Genomic DNA, 24,788 nt, shown 5'->3' with positions numbered 1-24,788 from the left:
ACATTTACATGTACCAGGAGTTTGACTGAGCTCACTCTAAATATCAATCAGTCCACTTATTTTCTAATTATTGTCAGAGGAATGATCTGTCCTTTTAACCAATCAAAGAAAGAGGGAAAGGAAGCACCTTTTCTTCCACTTCCTGATTGGCTCCTGCAGTGTGTACAGTGTTAGAGCCCCATTGTAATCCTCATCATTCTCTTGTTGCAGTGGAGCTGGTGGATCTCAAAAGCTCAAGGGCATGTCCATGTAGGTTCCTTTTAAACATCACCTTCACCATGTGGAAACACACCTTCAGCACGCTTGCACTTCTTTAAATTCAGACGAGGTGCACATAGAATATCACACTGTATATATTTTCTATTTAGGAACTAATAAGGATCTGCACATCTTTTGCTTAAAACTTTTGCATGCTTTTGTCGTCTTTTAGTATCGAGGCTGAAAAGAATGCGTTGTTGAAAAGCAACGGCTAGGCTGACTGCCCTGGCCGTCATCCTGATTTTACTCATCTATTCTACTGTGTGCTGTAGCAGCATCTGCCAACTAGACCTCTGCTCCCCACAGCATTCCCACAGCCCCTGAACTGCACCGCTCCAACTCACTAACCTACGTTTGATGGATTTGTCACATTTTTAATCCTAGACATGCTGATGTGCACTCACCTGTATGTCACACTCTGAAATGGTGTTTTGAAGGGTCATAAAGGATTTGCCATATGGTTACTTTCTTTACGAGCCACTGTTCCTGTCAATTTAAAACATTTCTTGGAAATGCGCTTTCTCATCAGGTAATAAGAAATTGCTTTGAAGAACAGTGATACAGGTTCTAGGCAGAGCATAGCTATTCGAATGTACACATTCTCTCAGTTTGCGTCACCTGAGAGTGTGCAAACCGGGAAGAGAAGCTCTCGTAATTGTGACATTTTCATCCTTAAAACAACAGGCGTGAGAACATCAGAGTGGTGAGTTTAATCAGTGGCCCTGTAGTTCAAATCAAAGTTTATTGGTCGCGTAAGCAGATGTAGTGAAGTGCTTGTCTTTGTAGCTGCAACAGTTCACATGCTGAGCTCTTCTCACGGCCTCATGCTGAAACAATCACACACACATACAGATTTACATTTTAGTCATTTAACAGATAAAATTATCCAGAGTGACTTACAGGAGCAATTATGGTTAAGTGCCTTGCTCAAGGGCACATAGACAGATTTTTCACCTAGTCGGCTCAGGGATTCGAACCAGCAACCTTTTGGTTACTGGCCCAACGCTCTTAACCGCTAGGCTACCTGCCGACCGATCAGCCTCTGTATGTCACGGCACCATGTGTGACCTGCTCAGGTGATTCAGTGACCAGTAAAGCAGCAGTGTTCCAGTTAGGGAGGGAGAGTGCGTTATCTTCCTGGCTGCACATGCACACACACCTTTCTGTCTTTACACGCCTTCTTTCTCTCTCCTGTCTTACAACTGCAATCAATGTGACTGTTAGCTGGTATTGAAAGTGTCTCAGTGGTTCTAACTCTTATTATGCTGGGCTCATCATGTCCTTTTAGGGAGGAAATGGCCAAGGAAATGTCTGAGCTTCTATCTAGGTGGGTAGAAATCCTTTAAGTTCCATGAATGAAATCTCAGCTAATCGTTACAATCACTTCAAATCTCTGGATCAAAACATGTGTGATTCTGCGTATCAATACTAATCTTAATAGAGATGTATCATCTTAATTTGGGGTAATTCTTCATAATTCCACACAATTAACCATTATTGAGTATTCCTACCCAATGGGGTAGGGCTCCCCACCATGCAAATGGATGGATGATTGGTTTCTTTTTAAGTTGTTAGATCTCAGACAATCCCTTACTTTTAGCTAGCTTTTGCTACTGGTAAGTAAATAATGGTGAGACTCACTCTTATACAACGGGGCCTCGTCATATGTTTGTTCAAACTATTATAGTTACTCACATTATATAAGTTAGCCATATCCTGATTCCTGGCCCACTGGTACTAGTAATAGAGCTCTTCTTTATTGGGATCCCAATTAGCTGACGCCATGGGGCCAGCCATCAGAATGACTGAATGAGAGACGTTTGCTGGAGCCCGGAGACCACACACCCAGCAGGCACTACTGTTACGTTCTCTGTTTACTAATTGGCTCAAGCCGCCTCCCACTACGCCTCATTTGGACACATGGCCGTCGGCCACAGGAAGTGGGAGCAGAAGGTGCCCGGCCTGCTGGCCCAAGGTCAATTGAGCTGCGTGCTTCTGGGTACCCGGAATAGCCACCAAGGGTGCGGGGCACGCGCCCCTGGTTGAAGAGGCTCAGTGGCTCAGTCAGCCAATAGGATTAGAGCGTGGCCGGCCTCAGGTGGCCCAGGGCCCGCTCCAGCCTCAGATCCAGAGAGTCAGTGTTCTAAAAGGGGCAAATCCCAGCCAGGATGTAATTAGCCCTGTCAGCAGTTAGCAGGAGGAGGAGTAGACAACAGAAAAGACTAGCAACAAACAGCCACTCAGCTGGAGAGAGTAGAATGACACATAGGGCCAATTTCCCAACACAGATTAAGCCTAGTCCTTAATCTGTGTCAGGGAAACCGTCCCATACAGTGCTAAATGGCTGTTCATAGTTCAACAGAATGAAGCAGCACTGGAGCAGCTCCTTGACCAACTCAGTGGCCTTGTGGTTAGTGTCCGCCCTGAGATTGGAAGGTTGGGAGTCCGATTCCCGTCCGAGTTATACCAAAGACTGTAAACGTGGGACCCGATGTGTCTCTGCTTGGCACTCTGCATTAAGGAGAAAGATTAGGGGTAAGGCCCTGCGATAGACTTGCGTCCTGTCCAGGGGGTGTACTTGCACATCAAGCTGCCTCACGCTACAGAAACAGGAGATAGGCTCCTGCTCCTATGAGCCATTCCAGCTCCATACAGTTGGGTTGTGAATAGTCTGTGTTAGTGGTGTGGGGTTGTTGAATTTCTCTTGTACAGTACAGCTGCAGTTAACCTGACAAACTCCACATTTCACCCCTCATCATCCTGCTCCCAACTCATCCAATTAAAATCGCAATATGTCATCATGTGATGTGAATTATGACCTTTGTGATCTCTCTCATTATGGATCCTGTAATTCTTGCTCCACTGTGGAGTAGGGTGAAGTTGCCCCTAGATGCTGAACTTGGGTCAGTTTAGAATTTTTCCCACCAATTTTTAAGGATTGGGGGAGGGGACGCCGATCCCAGATCTGTACCTAGGGGAAACTTCACCCCAGAGTCTACTCTGGTTTTTGTTGTAACCCCACTGTTGGTTGTTTCTGTGCTGCCAGAGGCCCACAGGTTCAGGCCACCAAAGCTGCCGCTACTGCTGGAACCAAGAAGTACGAGCTCAGCAAGTGGAAGTATGCCGAACTGAGGGATGCCATTAACACATCCTGTGGTAAGAAAGTCAGCCATGCCGAATGTGTGGTTTGAAGATCATTTAGAAACTTGACTCTGACATTTTTACATTAAGAAATTGTACTGGGACATTTTTGCTGAGACACTGTCGCTGCTAACGATGCAATATTAAAAAATATTGAACTGTCAAACTGTTTTCTGAGCCTGGTGCGCTTTGGTCTAAAAGTGAGCTGTGATTTTACAGCTTTAACTTGCTCTATGGTTATTTATTAATGCCTACGTCATTATTTGATCACTTCCTTGTACATGAAAGTCAAATTCTTCTATCATTTGGTAGAACAGTTGGGTACCAGTGGTCAAACATAACACACTATTTAGGGCAGGGGTCCTCAATGACATTAATCTGCGGGCCGTTTTTTGTTGTTGAGCGGATTGTTATAAATAATTTGTATACTGCAAGTTGACCACAAGAAGCCAAAACAGATAGTATTTGACCAAAACATAATTTCAAACCTTTGATTACATTGGGATACGATCAACTCTATTTATGTGTGGGAATACTTGGGAACAGGTTTCCTAAATTAAAAACACGTTGCGCTGATTTCCTGAGGATTTTGTATTTTATGTCCAACAACGAAAACTATATAACAACGTTTCTAAAAATGTTGTTCAGAAAACTTGGGGGGGGGGGGGTGAACCCTGGAATAGGCTTTCATTTGGGACGCAGACTCATTCATTCGCTGCTCCCCAAGCCCTGTGTCATATGTGCTACCAAAAATGCCCAACCGAAAATGCCCAACAATGGGTATCTGGAGTTGATATTAAGTAGTGTTTACATTACAGGGAGACATTTTGACAGTGAAATGACTCCTCATTTATCTGGTAGGTAGGGAGACATCTTTGTGAATTCAACTTTACCAAGGCACTTAGCAGGCATTAACAATCTCATTTCACACCCTATCTCGCTCCAGACTTTGGCTGGTTTGCTGATGACAATTGAAATGCATTGATCATCGTGGTCCTCTGTAGCTCAATTGGTAGAGCATGGCGCTTGTAACGCCAGGGTAGTGGATTCGATCCCCGGGACCACCCATACGTAAAAATGTATGCGCACATGACTGTAAGTCGCTTTGGATAAAAGCGTCTGCTAAATGGCATATTATTATTATTATTATTAATCCTAGCAGCAATTGTTTTAGAATTTCATGAAGACATAGAACAACAATGAAACCCATAATGCTGTCTCGTCTTTATTATTTTATGGATTTTGAATTGTTGTTGAAGTAATGAAAATCTTTTAGCTGTAGCGATCGTCTCTCTGTTGGTAGTCCTCTATACATCTCTCTGTGTGTAGCTCTGATCTTTGTGGTGCTGGTTGGCTGCTATGCTCTAATACCGCTTTCCCCCTCCCTCCCTCTCGCACTCCACCCACAGATATTGAGTTGCTGGCCGCCTGCCGAGAGGAGTTCCACCGCCGGCTAAAGGTCTACCACGCCTGGAAGTCAAAGAACAAGAAGCGCGGCAACGACACCGGCAACACTGAGCAGAGGGCCCCCAAATCAGTCACCGACTACGGTAAGGGACCCCACAGCCCACCGCGTCCCCAACTTACTCGGTCTTTCAGACAGTGTTATACAGTACAACATCAATGTAGGCGTCTTATCATGGGTCTCTTTCCATGCTTTGATAGTTGTGATTTGTCTATTTATTTATTCTGCTCCCAATATCAGACCTCTAGTCCCCTACTGATATATTGTACTGCAATACTGATACTGTGGGTATATTCCCACATTGACTAGACCCATATAGGCTGTGGTCAAAAGTAGTGGTGGCTGCTCTCTTCCTCCAGCCTGACCTTTTCTCTCATTGTTCTCCATAGAGCCCCATGCTGTCTTGCTCTGTGAGCCACAAATGGGTCCTTTCAATGTACAAAGCATGGAGTCGCCATGACGACAGAGCTATTTTTCCTGTGTGGCAGATTGCAGACATACTTTATTGTACAGTGGGGGAAAAAAGTATTTAGTCAGCCACCAATTGTGCAAGTTCTCCCACTTAAAAAGATGAGAGAGGCCTGTAATTTTCATCATAGGTACATGTCAACTATGATAGACAAAATGAGGGAAAAAAATCCAGAAAATCACATTGTAGGATTTTTAATGAATTTATTTGCAAATTATGGTGGAAAATAAGTATTTGGTCACCTACAAACAAGCAAGATTTCTGGCTCTCACAGACCTGTAACTTCTTCTTTAAGAGGCTCCTCTGTCCTCCACTCGTTACCTGTATTAATGGCACCTGTTTGAACTTGTTATCAGTATAAAAGACACCTGTCCGCAACCTCAAACAGTCACACTCCAAACTCCACTATGGCCAAGACCAAAGAGAAACACCAGAAACAAAATTGTAGACCTGCACCAGGCTGGGAAGACTGAATCTGCAATAGGTAAGCAGCTTGGTTTGAAGAAATCAACTGTGGGAGCAATTATTAGGAAATGGAAGACATACAAGACCACTGATAATCTCCCTCGATCAGGGGCTCCACGCAAGATCTCACCCCGTGGGGTCAAAATGATCACAAGAACGGTGAGCAAAAATCCCAGAACCACACGGGGGGACCTAGTGAATGACCTGCAGAGAGCTGGGACCAAAGTAACAAAGCCTACCATCAGTAACACACTACGCCGCCAGGGACTCAAATCCTGCAGTGCCAGACGTGTCCCCCTGCTTAAGCCAGTACAACTCCAGGCCCGTCTGAAGTTTGCTAGAGTGCATTTGGATGATCCAGAAGAGGATTGGGAGAATGTCATATGGTCAGATGAAACCAAAATATAACTTTTTGGTAAAAACTCAACTCGTCGTGTTTGGAGGACAAAGAATGCTGAGTTGCATCCAAAGAACACCATACCTACTGTGAAGCATGGGGGTGGAAACATCATGCTTTGGCGCTGTTTTTCTGCAAAGGGACCAGGACGACTGATCCGTGTAAAGGAAAGAATGAATGGGGCCATGTATCGTGAGATTTTGAGTGAAAACCTCCTTCCATCAGCAAGGGCATTGACGATGAAACGTGGCTGGGTCTTTCAGCATGACAATGATCCCAAACACACCGCCCGGGCAACGAAGGAGTGGCTTCGTAAGAAGCATTTCAAGGTCCTGGAGTGGCCTAGCCAGTCTCCAGATCTCAACCCCATAGAAAATCTTTGGAGGGAGTTGAAAGTCCGTGTTGCCCAGCGACAGCCCCAAAACATCACTGCTCTAGAGGAGATCTGCATGGAGGAATGGGCCAAAATACCAGCAACAGTGTGTGAAAACCTTGTGAAGACTTACAGAAAACGTTTGACCTGTGTCATTGCCAACAAAGGGTATATAACAAAGTATTGAGAAACTTTTGTTATTGACCAAATACTTATTTTCCACCATAATTTGCAAATAAATTCATTAAAAATCCTACAATGTGATTTTCTGGATTTCTTTTCCTCATTTTGTCTGTCATAGTTGACGTGTACCTATGATGAAAATTACAGGCCTCTCTCATCTTTTTAAGTGGGAGAACTTGCACAATTGGTAGCTGACTAAATACTTTTTTTCCCCACTGAATGTGCTGTTTGTTATACTAGTGATTGGACTACATACCACATACCCAGCCCCCATAGAATTACATATACAATCATCATATATAATTATAGGATCTGTAGCTCTGCCCAGCCCCCACCTCTCCTTCTCTCACTTAGGGCTACGTTTTCATCTGGCGTTAAGCCAACGCAATTGTCAAACGCATGCTTGTTTGCAATTTCGACATATTAAAGCCCGGCGCTCTTATATTTTCAAACCCTAGCGCCAGGATTGGTAATTTACCTGTTTTATATGAGCTCGCTTACGCTGAGGTGGGAAGGGAAGGGTAGCAATATCTGATTTGTGTCCTTAAAAACGTGTGCCAATGTGCTGATTTCAGTATGCGCTGGTGGGTATATTTAAGACCAACCGATAGCTGGTCTTAGCGGTAACGCGGTTAGTTATGGCATGGATTCTGACAACCGAAGCACAGCCTATCCAACCGTTATGCACAGTGCACATATGCACATGGAGCAAGAGAGATATGCTTTTTGTGCCCGTAAACCTCGTATTTAGAAACATAAAAAAGTTTTTTTCCCATTTTGTTTCATTTGATTAAAAACCAAGCATGTCCTCCCCTCCTCTAATTGAAAGCTGTTTTGTTGTCATGCCCAATGCTATCGTCAAGTGGTCAAGACTATCGATAAATGGTTTGGCTCGTGAGACTGCTTAGAAATAAATCTTTATCACCAAAGCTTTATTCAAAGATCAAGTTTGGCAGCAGCAAAACAGTGAGCGATATCCCTTTTTTTTTTTTTATCTATGTAGGCTAATACATTATTTTAGCCAGCCCCTGTTATTATTATTTTGGATATGCATAAAAACCCCTCCATGTAGGCTGTATGCCCATCATGGAATGAGAGATGAGATAATCCGGTGATACTAGTATTTAGAAACATTTGTTATTTTCCTGTAACAATTTTTTCCGTTTTTGATTTAAAAAACAAGCCCTTGGTAGGCTACCCTTAGCCTACTATAACAAAAGCTGGTTCAACAGCAATGCATCTGGTATCTTTCTTATCCTGGCCATGCATTAGCCAAAGAGCCTATCCATAATAGGTTTCTAAATGGTCTCCTCATGAGGCTTTTGCGATCATGCTTTTGCATTATTCACAATTCACATAGGCCTACCTGCAGTGTATACTCCATTCGGTTTGTATCCATCCCCATTTCCAAAGAGCACCTCTTTTCTGGTTACCAAAGACTCACTCCACCAAACATATTCAAATTATTCAGTCCTAAAACGCCATATCAAAGGTAAGGCTATATCTTGCTTATTGAGAACGTGCCTCACACATACGATACAATTTACGGCAGCCTAGTATTTTTATTTGGGGAGAAGTGCGATGTGTAAAGGCCTATACTCAACAATGTTTACTGTCAACACTCCAAACACTGGATGTGTTTTTTTTTTTACTGTTGCTATCACTCGTTACTATATAGCCTATGCTAATTAATAAACTGTAGTATCAATCCACAATGGCTCCCAGCCTAATTGGATTTGATGACAATGCAAAGACCGTCAATAACATACAGAATTTGAGACAAACGCATGCGGTATTAGGCCATGGAACGCCATGATTGGCCCGTGAGTGGCTAAGCCCTCGTCACACCCACAACTTGTTTATTCATCAAAACCCAGCCCTTTCGCGCCACCGCCAGCTATTACACTCATAATAACGACTGTGAAAATAGCACCCAAAAAAATCTGACACCTCCCCCGGACCTATAGTTCTAGATTTACCATTGCGTTAGGTTTGTTAAAATAGATCCCATAGTGTTACACACACAGTACAGTGCCAGCTATGCCTACCTGCTCTGACACAACAACAAGCCAGAGGCTGAGGAGAACTCTCATATTTTCAGGGTCCTAGCATAATGTAACCTACAATCTAATGATTTTGCTTGTGAATGACCATGTACAGTAGAATGACCCTCCCTGTACTTCCATGCCTAGGCCATGGCTACAGTAAACACATGTAAAGACATGGAAAGGAGAAAAAGTAAGGAACTTGTCTGTCTGCCCTGCATTAAAGACCATAATTGGTTAAAGAAAATTGTGATAAATAAAAAAGTATACCAGTTTCATTTCAGGACCAAAGGATTGACAGCCATCACATACAGTGGCTTGCGAAAGTATTCCCCCCCTTGGCATTTTTCCTATTTTGTTGCCTTACAACCTGGAATTAAAATAGATTTTTGGAGGGTTTGTATAATTTGATTTAAACAACTTGAGCGTGCATAACTATTCACCCCCCCAAAGTCAATACTTTGTAGAGCCACCTTTTGCAAATATTACAGCTGCAAGTCTCTTAGGGTATGTCTCTATAAGCTTGGCACATCTAGCCACTGGGATCTTTGCCCATTCTTCAAGGCAAAACTGCTCCAGCTCCTTCAAGTTGGATGGGTTCCGCTGGTGTACTGCAATCTTTAAGTCATACCACAGATTCTCAATTGGATTGAGGTCTGGGCTTTGACTAAGCCATTCCAAGACATTTAAATGTTTCCCCTTAAACCACTCGAGTGTTGCTTTAGCAGTATGCTTAGGGTCATTGTCCTGCTGGAACTTTTGTGAAAGAGCACAGTTTAGGGGAAATGGAGGCATGTAAATGCAACCCGGATGGACATCATGAAAATGATCGGCGAGGTTGAGGGTAGAGGAAGTTCAGGAGTAAAAACAAACAAAATATAATTATTGTAAAATTGACTGTGTCCATAAAATGTATATAGTATCTATAAGCTGGAAGTAGAGGCCTAAGTGTTGTTGTTCACTAGTTTATTCCAATTAGGGGAAGGGTGGTGGGGTTGGAAAGTAATAAAGGAAAATATATTTAAAAAAAGGATATGTGTGTATGTATGTATATGTGTGTGTGTGTGTGTGTGTGTGTGTGTGTATATGTGTGTGTGTATATATATATGTGTGTGTGTGTATATATATGTATGTATATATATATATATATATATATATATATATATATATATATATATATATACACACAGTTGAAGTCGGAAGTTTACATACACTTAGGTTGGAGTCATTAAAACGCGTTTTTCAACCACTCCACAAATTTCTTATTAACAAACTATAGTTTTGGCAAGTCGGTTAGGGCATCTACTTTGTACATGACACCAGTAATTTTTCCAACAATTGTTTACAGACAGATTATTTCACTTATAATTCACTGTTTCACACTTCCAGTGGGTCAGAAGTTTACATACACTAAGTTGACTGTGCCTTTAAACAGCTTGAAACATTCCAGAAAATGATGTCTTGGCTTTAGAAGCTTCTGATAGCCTAATTGACATCATTTGAGTCAATTGGAGGTGTACCTGTGGATGTATTTCAAGGCCTACCTTCAAACTCAGTGCCTCTTTGCTTGACATCATGGGAAAATCAAAAGAAATCAGCCAAGACCTCAGAAAAAAAATGGTAGACATCCACAAGTCTAGTTCATCCTTGGGAGCAATTTCCAAATGCCTGAAGGTACCACATTCATCTGTACAAACAATAGTACACAAGTATAAACACCATGGTACCACGCAGCCGTCATACCGCTCAGGAAGGAGACGCGTTCTGTTTCCTAGAGATGAACGTACTTTGGTGCGAAAAGTGCAAAAATCAATCCCAGAACAACAGCAAAGGACCTTGTGAAGATGCTGGAGGAAACCGGTATAAAAGTATTCCACAGTAAAAATGAGTCCTATATCGACATAACCTGAAAGGCCACTCAGCAAGGAAGAAGTCACTGCTCCAAAACCGCTATAAAAAAAGCCAGACTACGGTTTGCAACTGCACATGGGGACAAAGATCGTACTTTTTGGAGAAATGTCCTCTGTTCTGATGAAACAAAAATAGAACTGTTTGGCCATAATGACCATCGTTATGTTTGGAGGAAAAAGGGAGTACTTACAAGCCGAAGAACACCATCCCAACCGTGAAGCACGGGGGTGGCAGCATCATGCTGTGGGGGTGCTTTGCTGCAGGAGGGACTGGTGCACTTCACAAAATAGATGGCATCATGAGGAAGGAAAATTATGTGGATATATTGAAGCAACATCTCAAGACATCAGTCAGGAAGTTAAAGCTTGGTCACAAATGGGTCTTCCAAATGGACAATGACCCCAAGCATACTGCCAAAGTTGTGGCAAAATGGCTTAAGGACAACAAAGTCAAGGTATTGGAGTGGCCATCACAAAGCCCTGACCTCAATCCTATAGAAAATGTGTGGGCAGAACTGAAAAGGCGTGTGCGAGCAAGGAGGCCTACAAACCTGACTCCGTTACACCAGCTCTGTCAGGAGGAATGGGCCAAAATTCACCCAACTTATTGTGGGAAGCTTGTGGAAGGCTACCCGAAACGTTTGACCCAAGTTAAACAATTTAAAGGCAATGCTACCAAATACTAATTGAGTGTATGTGAACTTCTGACCCACTGGGAATGTGATGAAATAAATAAAACCTGAAAGAAACCATTCTCTCTACTATTATTCTGACATTTCACATTCTTAAAATAAAGTGCTGATCCTAACTGACCTAAGACAGGGAATTTAACTAGGATTAAATGTCAGGAATTGTGAAAAACTGAGTTTAAATGTATTTCGCTATGGTGTATGTAAACTTCCGACTTCAACTGTATATAAAAATACATGGTAATAGCGCTATCATTATGTATCATGGTTTATTTTTCCACTAATATCTATGATGAAGATGCATTGATATTAGTGTTAGGCTCAAAATAGCCTTGTCTTTCTATGAAATTCATTTGTCGTTCAATTATATTTTGTCTTGCATGTTGTTTGTTTCATACCTGTGTAACCTGGCATGTTTACTTTCAGATATCGCACCTCATGTGAGACAAGCACGTAAGTGGTTCTCCATGATGTAGTAACACCACTAACCTCAGCCCAGTGCTAAGTCCCCTATTAACCATGGGGAAATGGAGGGGTGTGCTGTGTGTGGTACTCACTACTCGCCTGTGTGGAAGGGTTTTAGTTTCTGTTTTGGGAGGCTCTGGTCAACAGTAGTGCACTATATAAAAAAATAGGGTGCCATTTGGGACGTAACCTTGGTGATGGCGTAAGGAATCGTACAGCAACTGGTTTCTATCTAAATGAATCGTCTTTGGTTTGCATGTTATTTTATAACAGATGAAAATTGTTAAGTGTCGTCAACTAAGTGCACCTGGAGTTCTTTGCAAGTGTAGGCTATTATATGAGATACTACAGACTTTTCATTTTTACAAGATAGTGTTCAACTTAGATGATGTTTTCAAACGTCTAACTCGAGCTGATAGAGAATGAGGATGGGCACATGGAGTTGTCAAAGGGCTTAAATGGCTGCTGTTATTGATGTTGCTGCAAATGTTATGTGGCTACGCTGACAATGGGAGCTAAAACTGTTCAGGGCACTTAGGCTAAATTGTGTTTGGGTTGATGTGGGCCACCTCCCAAATGGTACCTTATTCCGTAGATAATGCGCTACTTTTGGGCCAGCAACCGAAAGGTCGCTGGTTTCGAATCCCTGAGCTGACTAGGTACAATAAATCTGTCTGCGCCCTTGAGCAAGGCACTTAACCCTAATTGCTCCTGTAAATCGCTCTGGATAAGAGCATCTGCTAAATGACGTAAAAGTAGTGCACTATAAAGGGAATAGGGTGCCATTTGGGAAACTATGGGTCTCTGTCTCATCGTGTTTATCCCTTGCTGATTGGAAGAGAAACCTGGCAGTTGACTCCTCATTGGAGCATAAAGCAGGGGATTGCTACACAACACGTACTTATGCACCCAACAATCACCAGGGTATACAGTGGGGAAAAAAAGTATTTAGTCAGCCACCAATTGTGCAAGTTCTCCCACTTAAAAAGATGAGAGAGGCCTGTAATTTTCATCATAGGTACACATCAACTATGACAGACAAAATGAGAAAAAAAATCCAGAAAATCACATTGTAGGATTTTTACTGAATTTATTTGCAAATTATGGTGGAAAATAAGTATTTGGTCACCTACAAACAAGCAAGATTTCTGGCTCTCACAGACCTGTAACTTCTTCTTTAAGAGGCTCCTCTGTCCTCCACTCGTTACCTGTATTAATGGCACCTGTTTGAACGTGTTATCAGTATAAAAGACACCTGTCCACAACCTCAAACAGTCACACTCCAAACTCCACTATGGCCAAGACCAAAGAGCTGTCAAAGGACACCAGAAACAAAATTGTAGACCTGCACCAGGCTGGGAAGACTGAATCTGCAATAGGTAAGCAGCTTGGATTGAAGAAATCAACTGTGGGAGCAATTATTAGGAAATGGAAGACATACAAGTCCACTGATAATCTCCCTCGATCTGGGGCTCCACGCAAGATCTCACCCCGTGGGGTCAAAATGATCACAAGAACGGTGAGCAAAAATCCCAGAACCACACGGGGGACCTAGTGAATGACCTGCAGAGAGCTGGGACCAAAGTAACAAAGCCTACCATCAGTAACACACTACGCCGCCAGGGACTCAAATCCTGCAGTGCCAGACGTGTCCCCCTGCTTAAGCCAGTACATGTCCAGGCCCGTCTGAAGTTTGCTAGAGTGCATTTGGATGATCCAGAAGAGGATTGGGAGAATGTCATATGGTCAGATGAAACCAAAATAGAACTTTTTGGTAAAAGCTCAACTCGTCGTGTTTGGAGGACAAAGAATGCTGAGTTGCATCCAAAGAACACCATACCTACTGTGAAGCATGGGGGTGGAAACATCATGCTTTGGGGCTGTTTTTCTGCAAAGGGACCAGGACGACTGATCCGTGTGATGGAAAGAATGAATGGGGCCATGTATCGTGAGATTTTGAGTGAAAACCTCCTTCCATCAGCAAGGGCATTGAAGATGAAACGTGGCTGGGTCTTTCAGCATGACAATGATCCCAAACACACCGCCCGGGCAACGAAGGAATGGCTTCGTAAGAAGCATTTCAAGGTCCTGGAGTGGCCTAGCCAGTCTCCAGATCTCAACCCTATAGAACATCTTTGGAGGGAGTTGAAAGTCTGTGTTGCCCAGCGACAGCCCCAAAACATCACTGCTCTAGAGGAGATCTGCATGGAGGAATGGGCCAAAATACCAGCAACAGTGTGTGAAAACCTTGTGAATACTTACAGAAAACGTTTGACCTGTGTCATTGCCAACAAAGGGTATATAACAAAGTATTGAGAAACTTTTGTTATTGACCAAATACTTATTTTCCACCATAATTTGCTAATAAATTCATAAAAAATCCTACAATGTGATTTTCTGGATTATTTTTCCTCATTTTGTCTGTCATAGTTGACGGGTACCTTTGATGAAAATTACAGGCCTCTCTCATCTTTTTAAGTGGGAGAACTTTCACAATTGGTGGCTGACTAAATACTTTTTTCCCCCACTGTATCTATATTCCCTCTATTATTTTCCTGTCCTTGAAAATATCAAATCAGTTCAGACCCTCTCATTCACTGGAGTGCATCAGACAATGAGTAGCTGGCCGTACAAATAGACTTTGACATCCTTGCAATGAAAAGTATTCACATATAGTACGTCTGTCAAGGAGTTTGGTACAAAGCAATGATGTGTTTTCACATATAGAGATTGTATATACAGTTGAAGTTGGAAGTTTACATACACTTAGGTTGGAGTCATTAAAACTCGTTTTTCAACCACTCCACACATTTCTTGTTAACAAACTATAGTTTTGGCAAGTCGGTTAGGGCATCTACTTTGTACATGACACCAGTAATTTTTCCAACAATTGTTTACAGACAGATTATTTCACTTATAATTCACTGTTTCACACTTCCAGTGGGTCAGAAGTTTACATACACTAAATTGACTGTGCCTTTAATCAGCTTGGAAAATTCCAGGAAATGATGTCATGGCTTTAGAAGCTTCTGATAGGCTAATTGACATCATTTGAGTCAATTGGAGATGTACCTGTGGATGTATTTCAAGGCCTACCTTCAAACGCAGTGCCTCTTTGCTTGACATCATGGGAAAATCAAAAGAAATCAGCCAAGACCTCAGAAAAAAAAAATGGTAGACCTCCACAAGTCTGGTTCATCCTTGGGAGCAATTTGCAAATGCCTGAAGGTACCACGTTCATCTGTACAAACAATAGTACGCAAGTATAAACACCATGGGACTACACAGCTGTCGTACCGCTCAGGAAGGACACACGTTCTGTCTCCTAGAGATGAACGTACTTTGGTGCAAAAATCAATCCCAGAACAACAGCAAAGGACCTTGTGAAGATGCTGGAGGAAACAGGTACAAAAGTATTCCACAGTAAAATGAGTCCTATATCGACATAACCTGAAAGGCCACTCAGCAAGGAAGAAGCCACTGCTCCAAAACCGCCATAAAAAAGCCAGACTACGGTTTGCAACTGCACATGGGGACAAAGATTGTACTTTTTGGAGAAATGTCCTCCGGTCTGATGAAACAAAAATAGAACTGTTTGGCCATAATGACCATCGTTATGTTTGGCGGGAAAAGGGGAAGGCTTGCAAGCTGAAGAACACCATCCCAACCATGAAGCACGGGGGTGGCAGCATCATGCTGTGGGGGTGCTTTGCTGCAGTAGGGACTGGTGCACTTCACAAAATAGATGGCGTCATGAGGAAGGAAAATTATGTGGATATATTGAAGCAACATCTCAAGACATCAGTCAGGAAGTTAAAGCTTGGTCGCAAATGGGTCTTCCAAATGGGCAATGACCCCAAGCATACTTCCAAAGTTGTGGCAAAATGGCTTAAGGACAACAAAGTCAAGGTATTGGAGTGGCCATCACAAAGCCCTGACCTCAATCCTATAGAAAATGTGTGGGCAGAACTGAAAAGGCGTGTGCGAGCAAGGAGGCCTACAAACCTGACTCCGTTACACCAGCTCTGTCAGGAGGAATGGGCCAAAATTCACCCAACTTATTGTGGGAAGCTTGTGGAAGGCTACCCGAAATGTTTGACCCAAGTTAAACAATTTAAAGGCAATGCTACCAAATACTAATTGAGTGTATGTAAACTTCTGACCCACTGGGAATGTGATGAAAGAAATAAAAGCTGAAATAAATCATTCACTTTACAATTATTCTGACATTTCACATTCTTAAAATAAAGTGGTGATCCTAACTGACCAAAGACAGGGAATTTTTACTAGGATTAAATGTCAGGAATTGTGAAAAACTGAGTTTAAATGTATTTGGCTAAGGTGTATGTAAACTTCCGACTTAAACTGTACATCATTGGAATAAACGCCCCAAAGAAATTCTATTAGTCTCTCTCGGTTGCAGCTTTTGCAAGCTTTTTCTCTGGACAAAAACAACTGTTTATACGAGGGAGGGACTCTCTGAAAGGTGTTGGGAATGAGAGGGCGGCCATTGTTGATCTTTGTCTCTAGTTAATAATACCTCAATGGTGTTGGGGTTCCAAAGTGTCAGCCTCACAGTTAACGTCACAACCTTTTCTGCTTTCTCACCTTTAGTAAGTTGGTGTAATGGATCCATTTTGTTTGGTGGCAGTGAATCTGGGAGAGGTTGCTCTAAACTAAAGGAAATTATGAACTGTACGGTACCATGCCTGTCAACAGGGCTGAGGCTACTGCAACCCCTGTCTTTCCCTGGTCCTGTTCTCCATAGAGCCTCCCACCCACCCCTTTGAATCACTTGGCCTATGTATTCCCTTATTTATTTAAGCTCCACTTTGCGTATAATATGCAAATGTGTGTTCTTTATGTTTTGATACGAGCAGGCTCTATAACAAACATCTGACATGCTGCTTGTCACTCTGATTTGATCTCTGATAATTCTGACCCCTCCTCCCCAGCTCTAGCAGCAACACAGTCCCAGCATCCTTCGTTCTTGCTCTTCCTTCCCGTTCCTGTTCACATTCCTATTGGTACCTGTTTCCATTTCTATTGGTTCCTGTTCCTTCCCATCCCTATTGGTTTCTGTTCCCATTGCAATCAGCCAGCGCCATTAGCCTCTCTAACTAACTAACCCCTTCCCCAACAGCTCAGGCAAACCCCGCCCCGCCCATCCCAGCCAGGCAGCATGAGGTGGCCATGAACAGGCAGCAGCGCTACTTCCGCATCCCCTTCATCCGGCCCGGGGACCAGTACAAGGACCCCCAGAACAAGAAGAAGGGCTGGTGGTATGCCCACTTTGACGGACCCTGGATCGCCAGGCAGATGGAGCTGCATCCGGACAAGCAACCCATCCTGCTGGTGGCAGGTCAGTCACTGACTGGAGGGGACAGAACTCTTACTTATAGGGGATTTTCTTTGTGTGTGTGCGTTTATGTGCCTGTCTATACTATTCATACTGTTACTGCCTCATAAAACTCTTGTTGTTTTGCTGTGTTCTCTGTGTGTCTGTAGGAAAAGACGACATGGAGATGTGTGAGCTGAGCCTGGAGGAGACAGGCCTGACGAGGAAGAGGGGAGCTGAGATCCTGCCCCGGCAGTTTGAGGAGATCTGGGAGCGCTGCGGGGGCATCCAGTACCTCCGGAGCGCCATCGAGAGCCGGCAGGCCCGCCCAACCTACGCCACAGCCATGCTGCAGAGCCTCCTCAAGTAAAGGGTGTAGGGTGAAATTGCCCCTAGTCGCTGATCCTGGGTCAGTTTTTCATTTTCCCCACTAATGGTTAGGATTGAGGAAGCTGATCCTAGATGTGTGCCTAGGCGCTAAAGACCCTGTCCCAAACCACAGGTCTCTATCTCACTACAGCAAAGGGAAGAATGCACTTAGATACTGTACCTAACACGGCGGGCATTCAAGCATACTGTACCATGTTTTGACTGGAGGTACTCAAGTCATAAGTGAACTGCTTTTTGTTCATTGTCCTTTTTTGTTTGTTCATGTTGTTGGTCTTGCCGGCTTTCAATTGTCTTGTTGATTATTATTTGTTGGTGGGTGCAGGGGAATTTGCAGTGAACCTATGCAGAGGAATCAGACAGTGTGTAATTATTACATCTAGTTTTGTTTCTTGAGCAATTGTGATGTTTTTCTTTAATATTCATGCTACTTTAACTACGAGGCCTTATATATAAAAAAAAACTACTTTAACAGGGTAATTTGCTAAAAGTAGGGACTGTTTCAAAGCTGCGCCTCCAAATAAGAGTTTTAAGAGTATTAAATCGTAGATGTTTATTATTGTGTTGGTGGTTTAACCTGAAGTCTCATCGTTTTGTCTCTCTGCAGTCTTAACAGCTTTTTGATGATTTCACGCAAACCAATACTTGCTGTTTTACTTTGTTTTCATGTAGTTATTACAGGACAATGCTTGCACAAAATAGATGTTGGATCCATGGGTGGAAATGAGCTAGAACTCATTCTGGGGGTGGTGGCGGTGGGGTGATGATGATCTCTCTGTTCTCTCATGTGAGACAGTTATACTTGAGCGTCAGGTTCATCTAAGGATTATTTTCAGTAACTGCACATAAATTCACATTAATTTTAAATTATTATATTTGATAATACTGAAATGGTAACTTTTTTTTTAACCTCTGGCTTTCAGACCGAATGTAATTTGAGTTTGTTGATTTGTTCCTTCAGTCCTTTTTGTTTATTTGTCTTATTCTTCGTATATGTGTGATTTAGGTATGCTAATGAGAGAAAGATCGAAAGAAAGCTGAAGAAAGATATTTCCTTTTCACTTTCCCCAACCATGAATTCCTGAAGCCACATGGTTGAAATTGAAATGCATTGTTTCATGTTGTCCACACAAGGCTATGATATTCCAAATATTGTCTTAAGAAGAAAAATAATGTACTAATTAAACTTAATTATGATGTGAAGAGATTATGTATTACCTGAAGTGAAACATACAAATCTTGAGATACTCTAGGATTTCAAATAGCGTTCAAGTCATAATGTTGGACCAAATGTGCATATGGGAGCAGAACTGAATGGTGAAATCATGTTGAATGAAGTTGGTGGGGTCAAGAAGACATCAAGCTCATACAGTAGTCAGCTAGTCTTCCCTTTCCTGGATTTATCTCATATTTCAATAGACACTTACGTACAGAATATTTTATATAAGCATATGATACAAAGAGAGGAATGTTTCTACAGGAATGTACACATTTATTTTCAAAAGAAATCTTTCTACTCTAAAATCAAAGGGTTTGGGCACGACTCATGTTTCTTGAAAAAGAGCTACTTTAAAATGAAGCAATAATTCATCCAAACAAAGCTACAAGGAGGAGGACAGCCTTTGTCATGTACAGTACTGTGTGTTTTAGAGACAATCTCTTGTGAGACTAGAACTACTCTCTTCAGGTAAGGCTATTTGTTAGTCTGGAGTTTGTTTTCTAGCGCTTCTCATTCCCTTTGACGCTCTGCACAAGCGAAAAGGCGACATCGTGGTTGTTTGAATGCATGAGATCTATCCACTCATGCTCGTGTCTGAGGCATGTCTTCTTCAGTTTAGATCTAAGTATTTATGTATGACTTGAACACCAGGGTGTACTACTGTACTGTGGGGTCTCCTGGAATATCTCTTGTAATGTACAACCATTTACTGACTGGCTTCGATATGCTCTGTGTCTCTCCACGCGTTACAATCATTCCTCAAATACTGCCTTTTCACTGTCACTTTCTAATGCTGATCTCTAACTGTTGAAATAAACGCATTCCATCTTTCACTCAACTGATTTTGCCCCTCATGTTTGACGTTCTATTACTCAATGCTACAGCAGCAAAAATACAGACAGTTCTGTGAGGAAATAGAGTTAAAAAAGCCCTATTGAAGACGGTGAGCAATTAATTTCCCCGACGTGTACAGAACAGTAGTTTCACAACACTGAGGAAACACCATTACAGTATTACAGAGACAGACGTTAATGATACATCACCCACACAGGTGTACAGTATGTGTTATTCACTAAACTCCATTGCAACATAAGTACCTCATTATGAGGAAAACATTTCTTATAACTTTTCATCTGGCATTTTAAATTAAAAACACATTCCCAACTACTAAAATAAATGTCAGCACATATGTATAAAAGCGGTTAGCTGTCCTGGGGTGCCTTAGCACCTTGTTAAATGCAGCAAAATGATCACATCCGTTTGACATTCATCTGTCGTTCTCGAGTCTTTGGTTGCCCACTGCTGACAATGATTGAGTACAGCTGTCCACAGAGTTCGCCTGAATGTCTGTTTGACAGAAAGGGGAGTATCCTTTCTGGTAAAACACAGGCTTTAAAGGTCAAATGAAGGGGTTGTCTGGCTGAGTGCCTGTCTGTCCATCAGTAGCCAACAGGTCAATGTCTTTCTGCAATCACAACAGTCTGTGATCTGCATCCGCGATTAGATATCCTTTATAAACTTTCCTGTGTCTCTTCTGCAGTCATCAAGTCTAAAAAAGAGAAAAACAGATGCCAGTGTTACCTTTCACAAAGACAGTGTACAGTGCATGCAAGCTAAGATGTAAATCATTAATCAAACTGGCATACTGTATAAACCCAAGTCTGATGCTTTGAATTGTATGATCTTTTTAATGAAAGTCAGCCAAACTCAATTCTGCATTCTGTTTCTTTTAACTTAACCCTTTAATTCAATATGACCCAGTTCCTCAACAACAATATAACACTGACCCGGAAAGAGGATCAAAGAAGGCCAGACTAATCACAAAGCCAGACTACTGACAAAGCCTGCATTCCGAAAGCAACAACGGCTTCTGCTCACAAACAGGCTTGAGAATCCGCCTCTCCTCCATCAAGAGGTGAATAACATGGGATAAGCTTTCCCTTTGGGTGGTTTAGTTTGTCTGTGTGAAGTCTTTCTGTCTGTCTGTGGCTTACTGTCCGTTGTAGAAATACACTCCGCTCTAAACCAATTTGAGCTTCACCCGTAAACTAGCGGAAAGATAATAGCCCAATTTGTTTGAATAATAATTATGATGTCATGGTTTGATTAGCTTTCTTGTTTCGATAATGTAATTTGATGCCTTGGCATTCTCTGTCTGGGTCAGAAATGAATGTCAAATAAAGGTCAAAAAGTTGTCCAGAGAAAACAAATGACCTAGCAAGTCCTTACCTCAATACATGGTGTTGATGTCATTCAACACTCTATTTTCTTAATTTGTCAGGCCTGGAAGACGTATACTTTTCTGGGTATCTACAAAATAATAACAAAACTGATATTGAGACAAAACGAGCAAAGGAAGTAGCGAAAAATAAAACAATTGCCACTACACATTATCCCAAGGGGCAAAGTCACATTGGGTGAAGCACGACAAGGTGTTTCTGTAAAGAATACTTATTAGTCAGGAGGTTCTAGTGTACAGTATAAAGACCTGTGAGATGGTCATCATGGAATGACTGAGTTAAATATGGTGCAGTATCCTCTTGGCAAAAACAAAGAGTACTTTACCTTTGCTTATAGACCAATCATTTTAGAATCTGTCCTTATTGTAGGCCTAAATTGTTGTTCAATAGCAAAAATCTTTGAGGAATTAATACATTCCCAAATGTATCAGTACTAGATACATTTTAATTTAATTTCACCATTTCAATCTGGCTTTAGACCCAACCGTTCTACATCTACAGCATTAGTGAAACTTACTAATGTTATACATTCTTCTTCTGACCAAGGCAAACTAACTGGTGCCATCTTCTAGTTTTCTTTTATCAAAAGCATTTGATTTAGTTGATTATTTTATCTTAATAGGACAACTTCAAAACATTGGTTTCACTAACAGATCACTAAACTGGTTCCATGCATATCTTTGCAATAGAAAATAATGTGTTTTCATAGGACACAAATCACAACTTCTTGGACTCAGTAGAGGTGTACCTCAAGGCTCAGTATTGGCACCCCTCTTCTCTATATTCATAATTGAATTGCCTCTAATTTGTCCGAATACATCGGGTTCAAATATTTTGCAGATACAAGCAACTCTCCCAGATGATATTAACACTTTACAAAAATGATTTGTAGCAAATTATTTGGTTTTAAATCAAACAAAGTCCTAAATCATGCTGTTTGGTACATGGCAAAGAATAAACTCCACAGCAGGCAATTTCTAAATGTGATGGAACAATGCTTGAAAGTGTTGATTGTTTGAAATATCTGGGTTTGGGGATAGACTCATCTTTTGGAAAGCATATTGATAATATTACAAAAACAATTAACTATAAGCTTGGGTTACTATAGATCTACTATAAGAATTGTTTTACTGTAACCATTAGAAAGACCTTAGTAACCCAGCTGCTGCTTCCTATCCTAGACAATGGCGACATCATCTATCAAAACACAACCAAGACCTTACTTTACGAATTAGATGTCATTTATAACAATCTTTGCAGATTCATTCTTGGATGCCATTATAAGACGCATCATTGCACAATGTATGACTCTCCAAACTGTCTATCACTCCCAAACAGAAAATGACTGCATTGGTACCAATTTATTTTTAAATGTATGAACTGTATATATTAAGGAACACCTAACTTTACAAGACTCATACTACTCCTTTCGACAATAGCAGCAATTCCAAATTCCAAGGGTACATCATGAGGTTGGAGTAAGATCTTTAAGATAGATAGGACCAACTGACTGGAATGATTTACCTATATAAATCAGGGCATTAAAATCACAGTGAATTTAAGAAAGCCCTTTTTCAAATGTTAAGAGCTGTTTGTTTTTAACTAATAGAAACATCACCATGAAGATATTTGTAAATATGTATTTATGTACACTACCGTTCAAAAGTTTGGAGTCACTTAGAAATGTCCTTGTTTTCGAAAGAAAAGCAATTTTTTTGTCCATTAAAATAACTTTAAATTGATCAGAAATACAGTGTAGACATTATTAATGTTGTAAATGGCTATTGTAGCTGGAAACGGCTGATTTTTAATGGAATATCTACATAGGCGTACAGAGGCCCATTATCAGCAACCATCAGTCCTGTGTTCCAATGGCACGTTGTTTGCTAATCCAAGTTGATCATTTTAAAAGGCTAATTGATCATTAGAAATCCCTTTTGCAATTATGTTAGCACAGCTGAAAACTGTTGTGCTGATTTAAAGAAGCAATACAACTGTTGTAGCAGTAGTTTGTATTAGTTGTAGGGTAACACTTTACTTGACACCTAGCGTCACAACACGTTATGACATGGTCATAACCGTGTCATAATGACATAACAGCTGACTTAACTTGTCATAATATGGTCATAACACTGTCATGACCCATTTATTTACACCTGTTGTGACATATATTGTGTTATTTTATGGCTGGTTATGACACCTACGTAAGTTTCAAAACCCACATTTTATTCAAATGTATTTTTTCCCTGCCAAGAATTTGCCTTTCATTTTAAAGTTTGTTTCTTAAATCTTTTTTTGTTGTAATGAATTATTTAAAGTCATGTTGTTTCATATTTAAAATAACTTGTAGAAAATAAACATTGACACTGTCATTAAGCATTATTATGACATGGTTATGACTTATGACGCTAGGTGTCAAGTAAAGTGGTACCTTTTTTTGGGGGGGGGGGACACCCTTGAAAACGAGATGCTGCAGCTCGAGATTTCATCCTGCAAAATGTCTAATAAATAAAATTGTTTAAATGAATAGATTTGCTGAAACAAAATGGATCTTTATCTTTGACCTGAGAAATCTTAAACTAGTTACAATAAGATTACAGGAAAGCTAAATAACGTATTAACCTTTAGATGTTCTAAGACTGTTATTGTTGACTGTTTGTGGTGCTGTCTGGTCTAGGAGCTAGATTAGTACTATATAGGGAATAGGGTGCCATTTTGGATGTACACTGTGTTAATGGGAGATGGCAAATCCAGGTCTGTGTGGGTGGGTTAACTGGTTCCTTGTAGGGTTGAAGCCCCCAAATCCCCAGACAAGCAGAAAAGCTGCTCGCACAATTTCACATGGAACTAACCGGATCAGACGGGGAACTAAAGCCATTGACACTTTAACCTTTGCTTGAACACGACTTTGTCATTGTAAGCACTTTATCGCTGTTTTTACATATACTCTGTAGAGGGATTAGTTAAGTGGTAGCATAGTTAGTGAAGGATATTTTGAAGAATAAACATAAGTTGCCTTATACAGAAATACATCTTGAAGCATATACCGGTAAAGGCAAAATGATTAGCTTTGAAGGTGGATGTTAAATAAGAACCAAGATTTGAGTGGTGGTGACAGCTAAAGATTTAATCCCCAAAATTAAAACCTTTTATGAGAAGTTCCTTTTTACCTCTGTAGCTGAGGTGAGTATGTTTAATCGGGTTTGAACTAAATTATATTAAGAGAAATGTATTATAGAGAAATGTTTTCTGTAGGTTCCAGTGTCAGCATGACACTGTCTGGAAGTCTGCGACAGCAAGCTGTGAGCTTATAGTGTCAAGATAACGTCACCCAAGTCCACTAGTATTAAGACTACAGTACCAGATCAGCTCTCAGCTCTAAAAGCAAAATGGATGTTATCTCTAACCAGAACGTCTGTATATATAGTGAGTGTTGAAATAAGAATACATATAGTACAGCTAAATACATGTACCATACAAATCCACACAGTGAAGAAAATACTTTTTGCTTACGCCAAAGTCACTGTCTCTCTGGTCTGTCTACATTGTGTGTACATGAATAACATGAGAGCTATCACGGCATAAACAAAGGACAGGAAGCCCACAAAGCAGCTTATGAAAAGGAAGGGGTCTACTGGCACGGCCATCAGCTCAGTGCAGCGCTCCCCGTTAAAGTGCCAGACTTTACCTATTGGGCATCTAAAGAGGTGAAAGACAATTGGTTAGAGCACATAATGGATGTTA

At 41.3% G+C, this 24,788-nt stretch overlaps 2 protein-coding genes across 5 annotated transcripts in view; one reads left to right on the top strand and one right to left on the bottom strand.

Moving 5' to 3' along the window:
* Window positions 1-19,642, top strand: part of LOC311106863 (unconventional myosin-VI-like) — a 118,476-nt gene extending 98,834 nt beyond the window's left edge. The window contains exons 30-36 of one of the 4 annotated variants that reach the window (XM_084149244.1): window positions 211-249; window positions 1,547-1,585; window positions 3,305-3,414; window positions 4,809-4,949; window positions 11,822-11,848; window positions 17,004-17,222; window positions 17,369-19,642. In XM_084149244.1, the coding sequence (XP_084005370.1) occupies window positions 211-249; window positions 1,547-1,585; window positions 3,305-3,414; window positions 4,809-4,949; window positions 11,822-11,848; window positions 17,004-17,222; window positions 17,369-17,568 (775 nt within the window). In that variant the 3' untranslated portion in view covers window positions 17,569-19,642. The remainder of the gene's footprint in view (window positions 1-210; window positions 250-1,546; window positions 1,586-3,304; window positions 3,415-4,808; window positions 4,950-11,821; window positions 11,849-17,003; window positions 17,223-17,368) is intronic. The other 3 variants (XM_084149245.1, XM_084149246.1, XM_084149247.1) reach the window with 3 other exon arrangements.
* A 1,431-nt stretch (window positions 19,643-21,073) lies between these two features.
* LOC311107151 (interphotoreceptor matrix proteoglycan 1-like) overlaps window positions 21,074-24,788 on the bottom strand; it is a gene marked incomplete at both ends in the record, with an annotated part of 41,924 nt that continues 38,209 nt past the window's right edge. The window contains 2 exon segments of the mRNA XM_084149648.1: window positions 21,074-21,095; window positions 21,097-21,114. Of these exon segments, the coding sequence (XP_084005774.1) occupies window positions 21,074-21,095; window positions 21,097-21,114 (40 nt within the window).

Source organism: Coregonus lavaretus (genome assembly GCF_964263955.1).
Source record: "Coregonus lavaretus genome assembly, chromosome: 31".
NCBI lineage: Eukaryota > Metazoa > Chordata > Actinopteri > Salmoniformes > Salmonidae > Coregonus > Coregonus lavaretus.
This window is presented reverse-complemented; position numbering and strand designations above follow the sequence as displayed.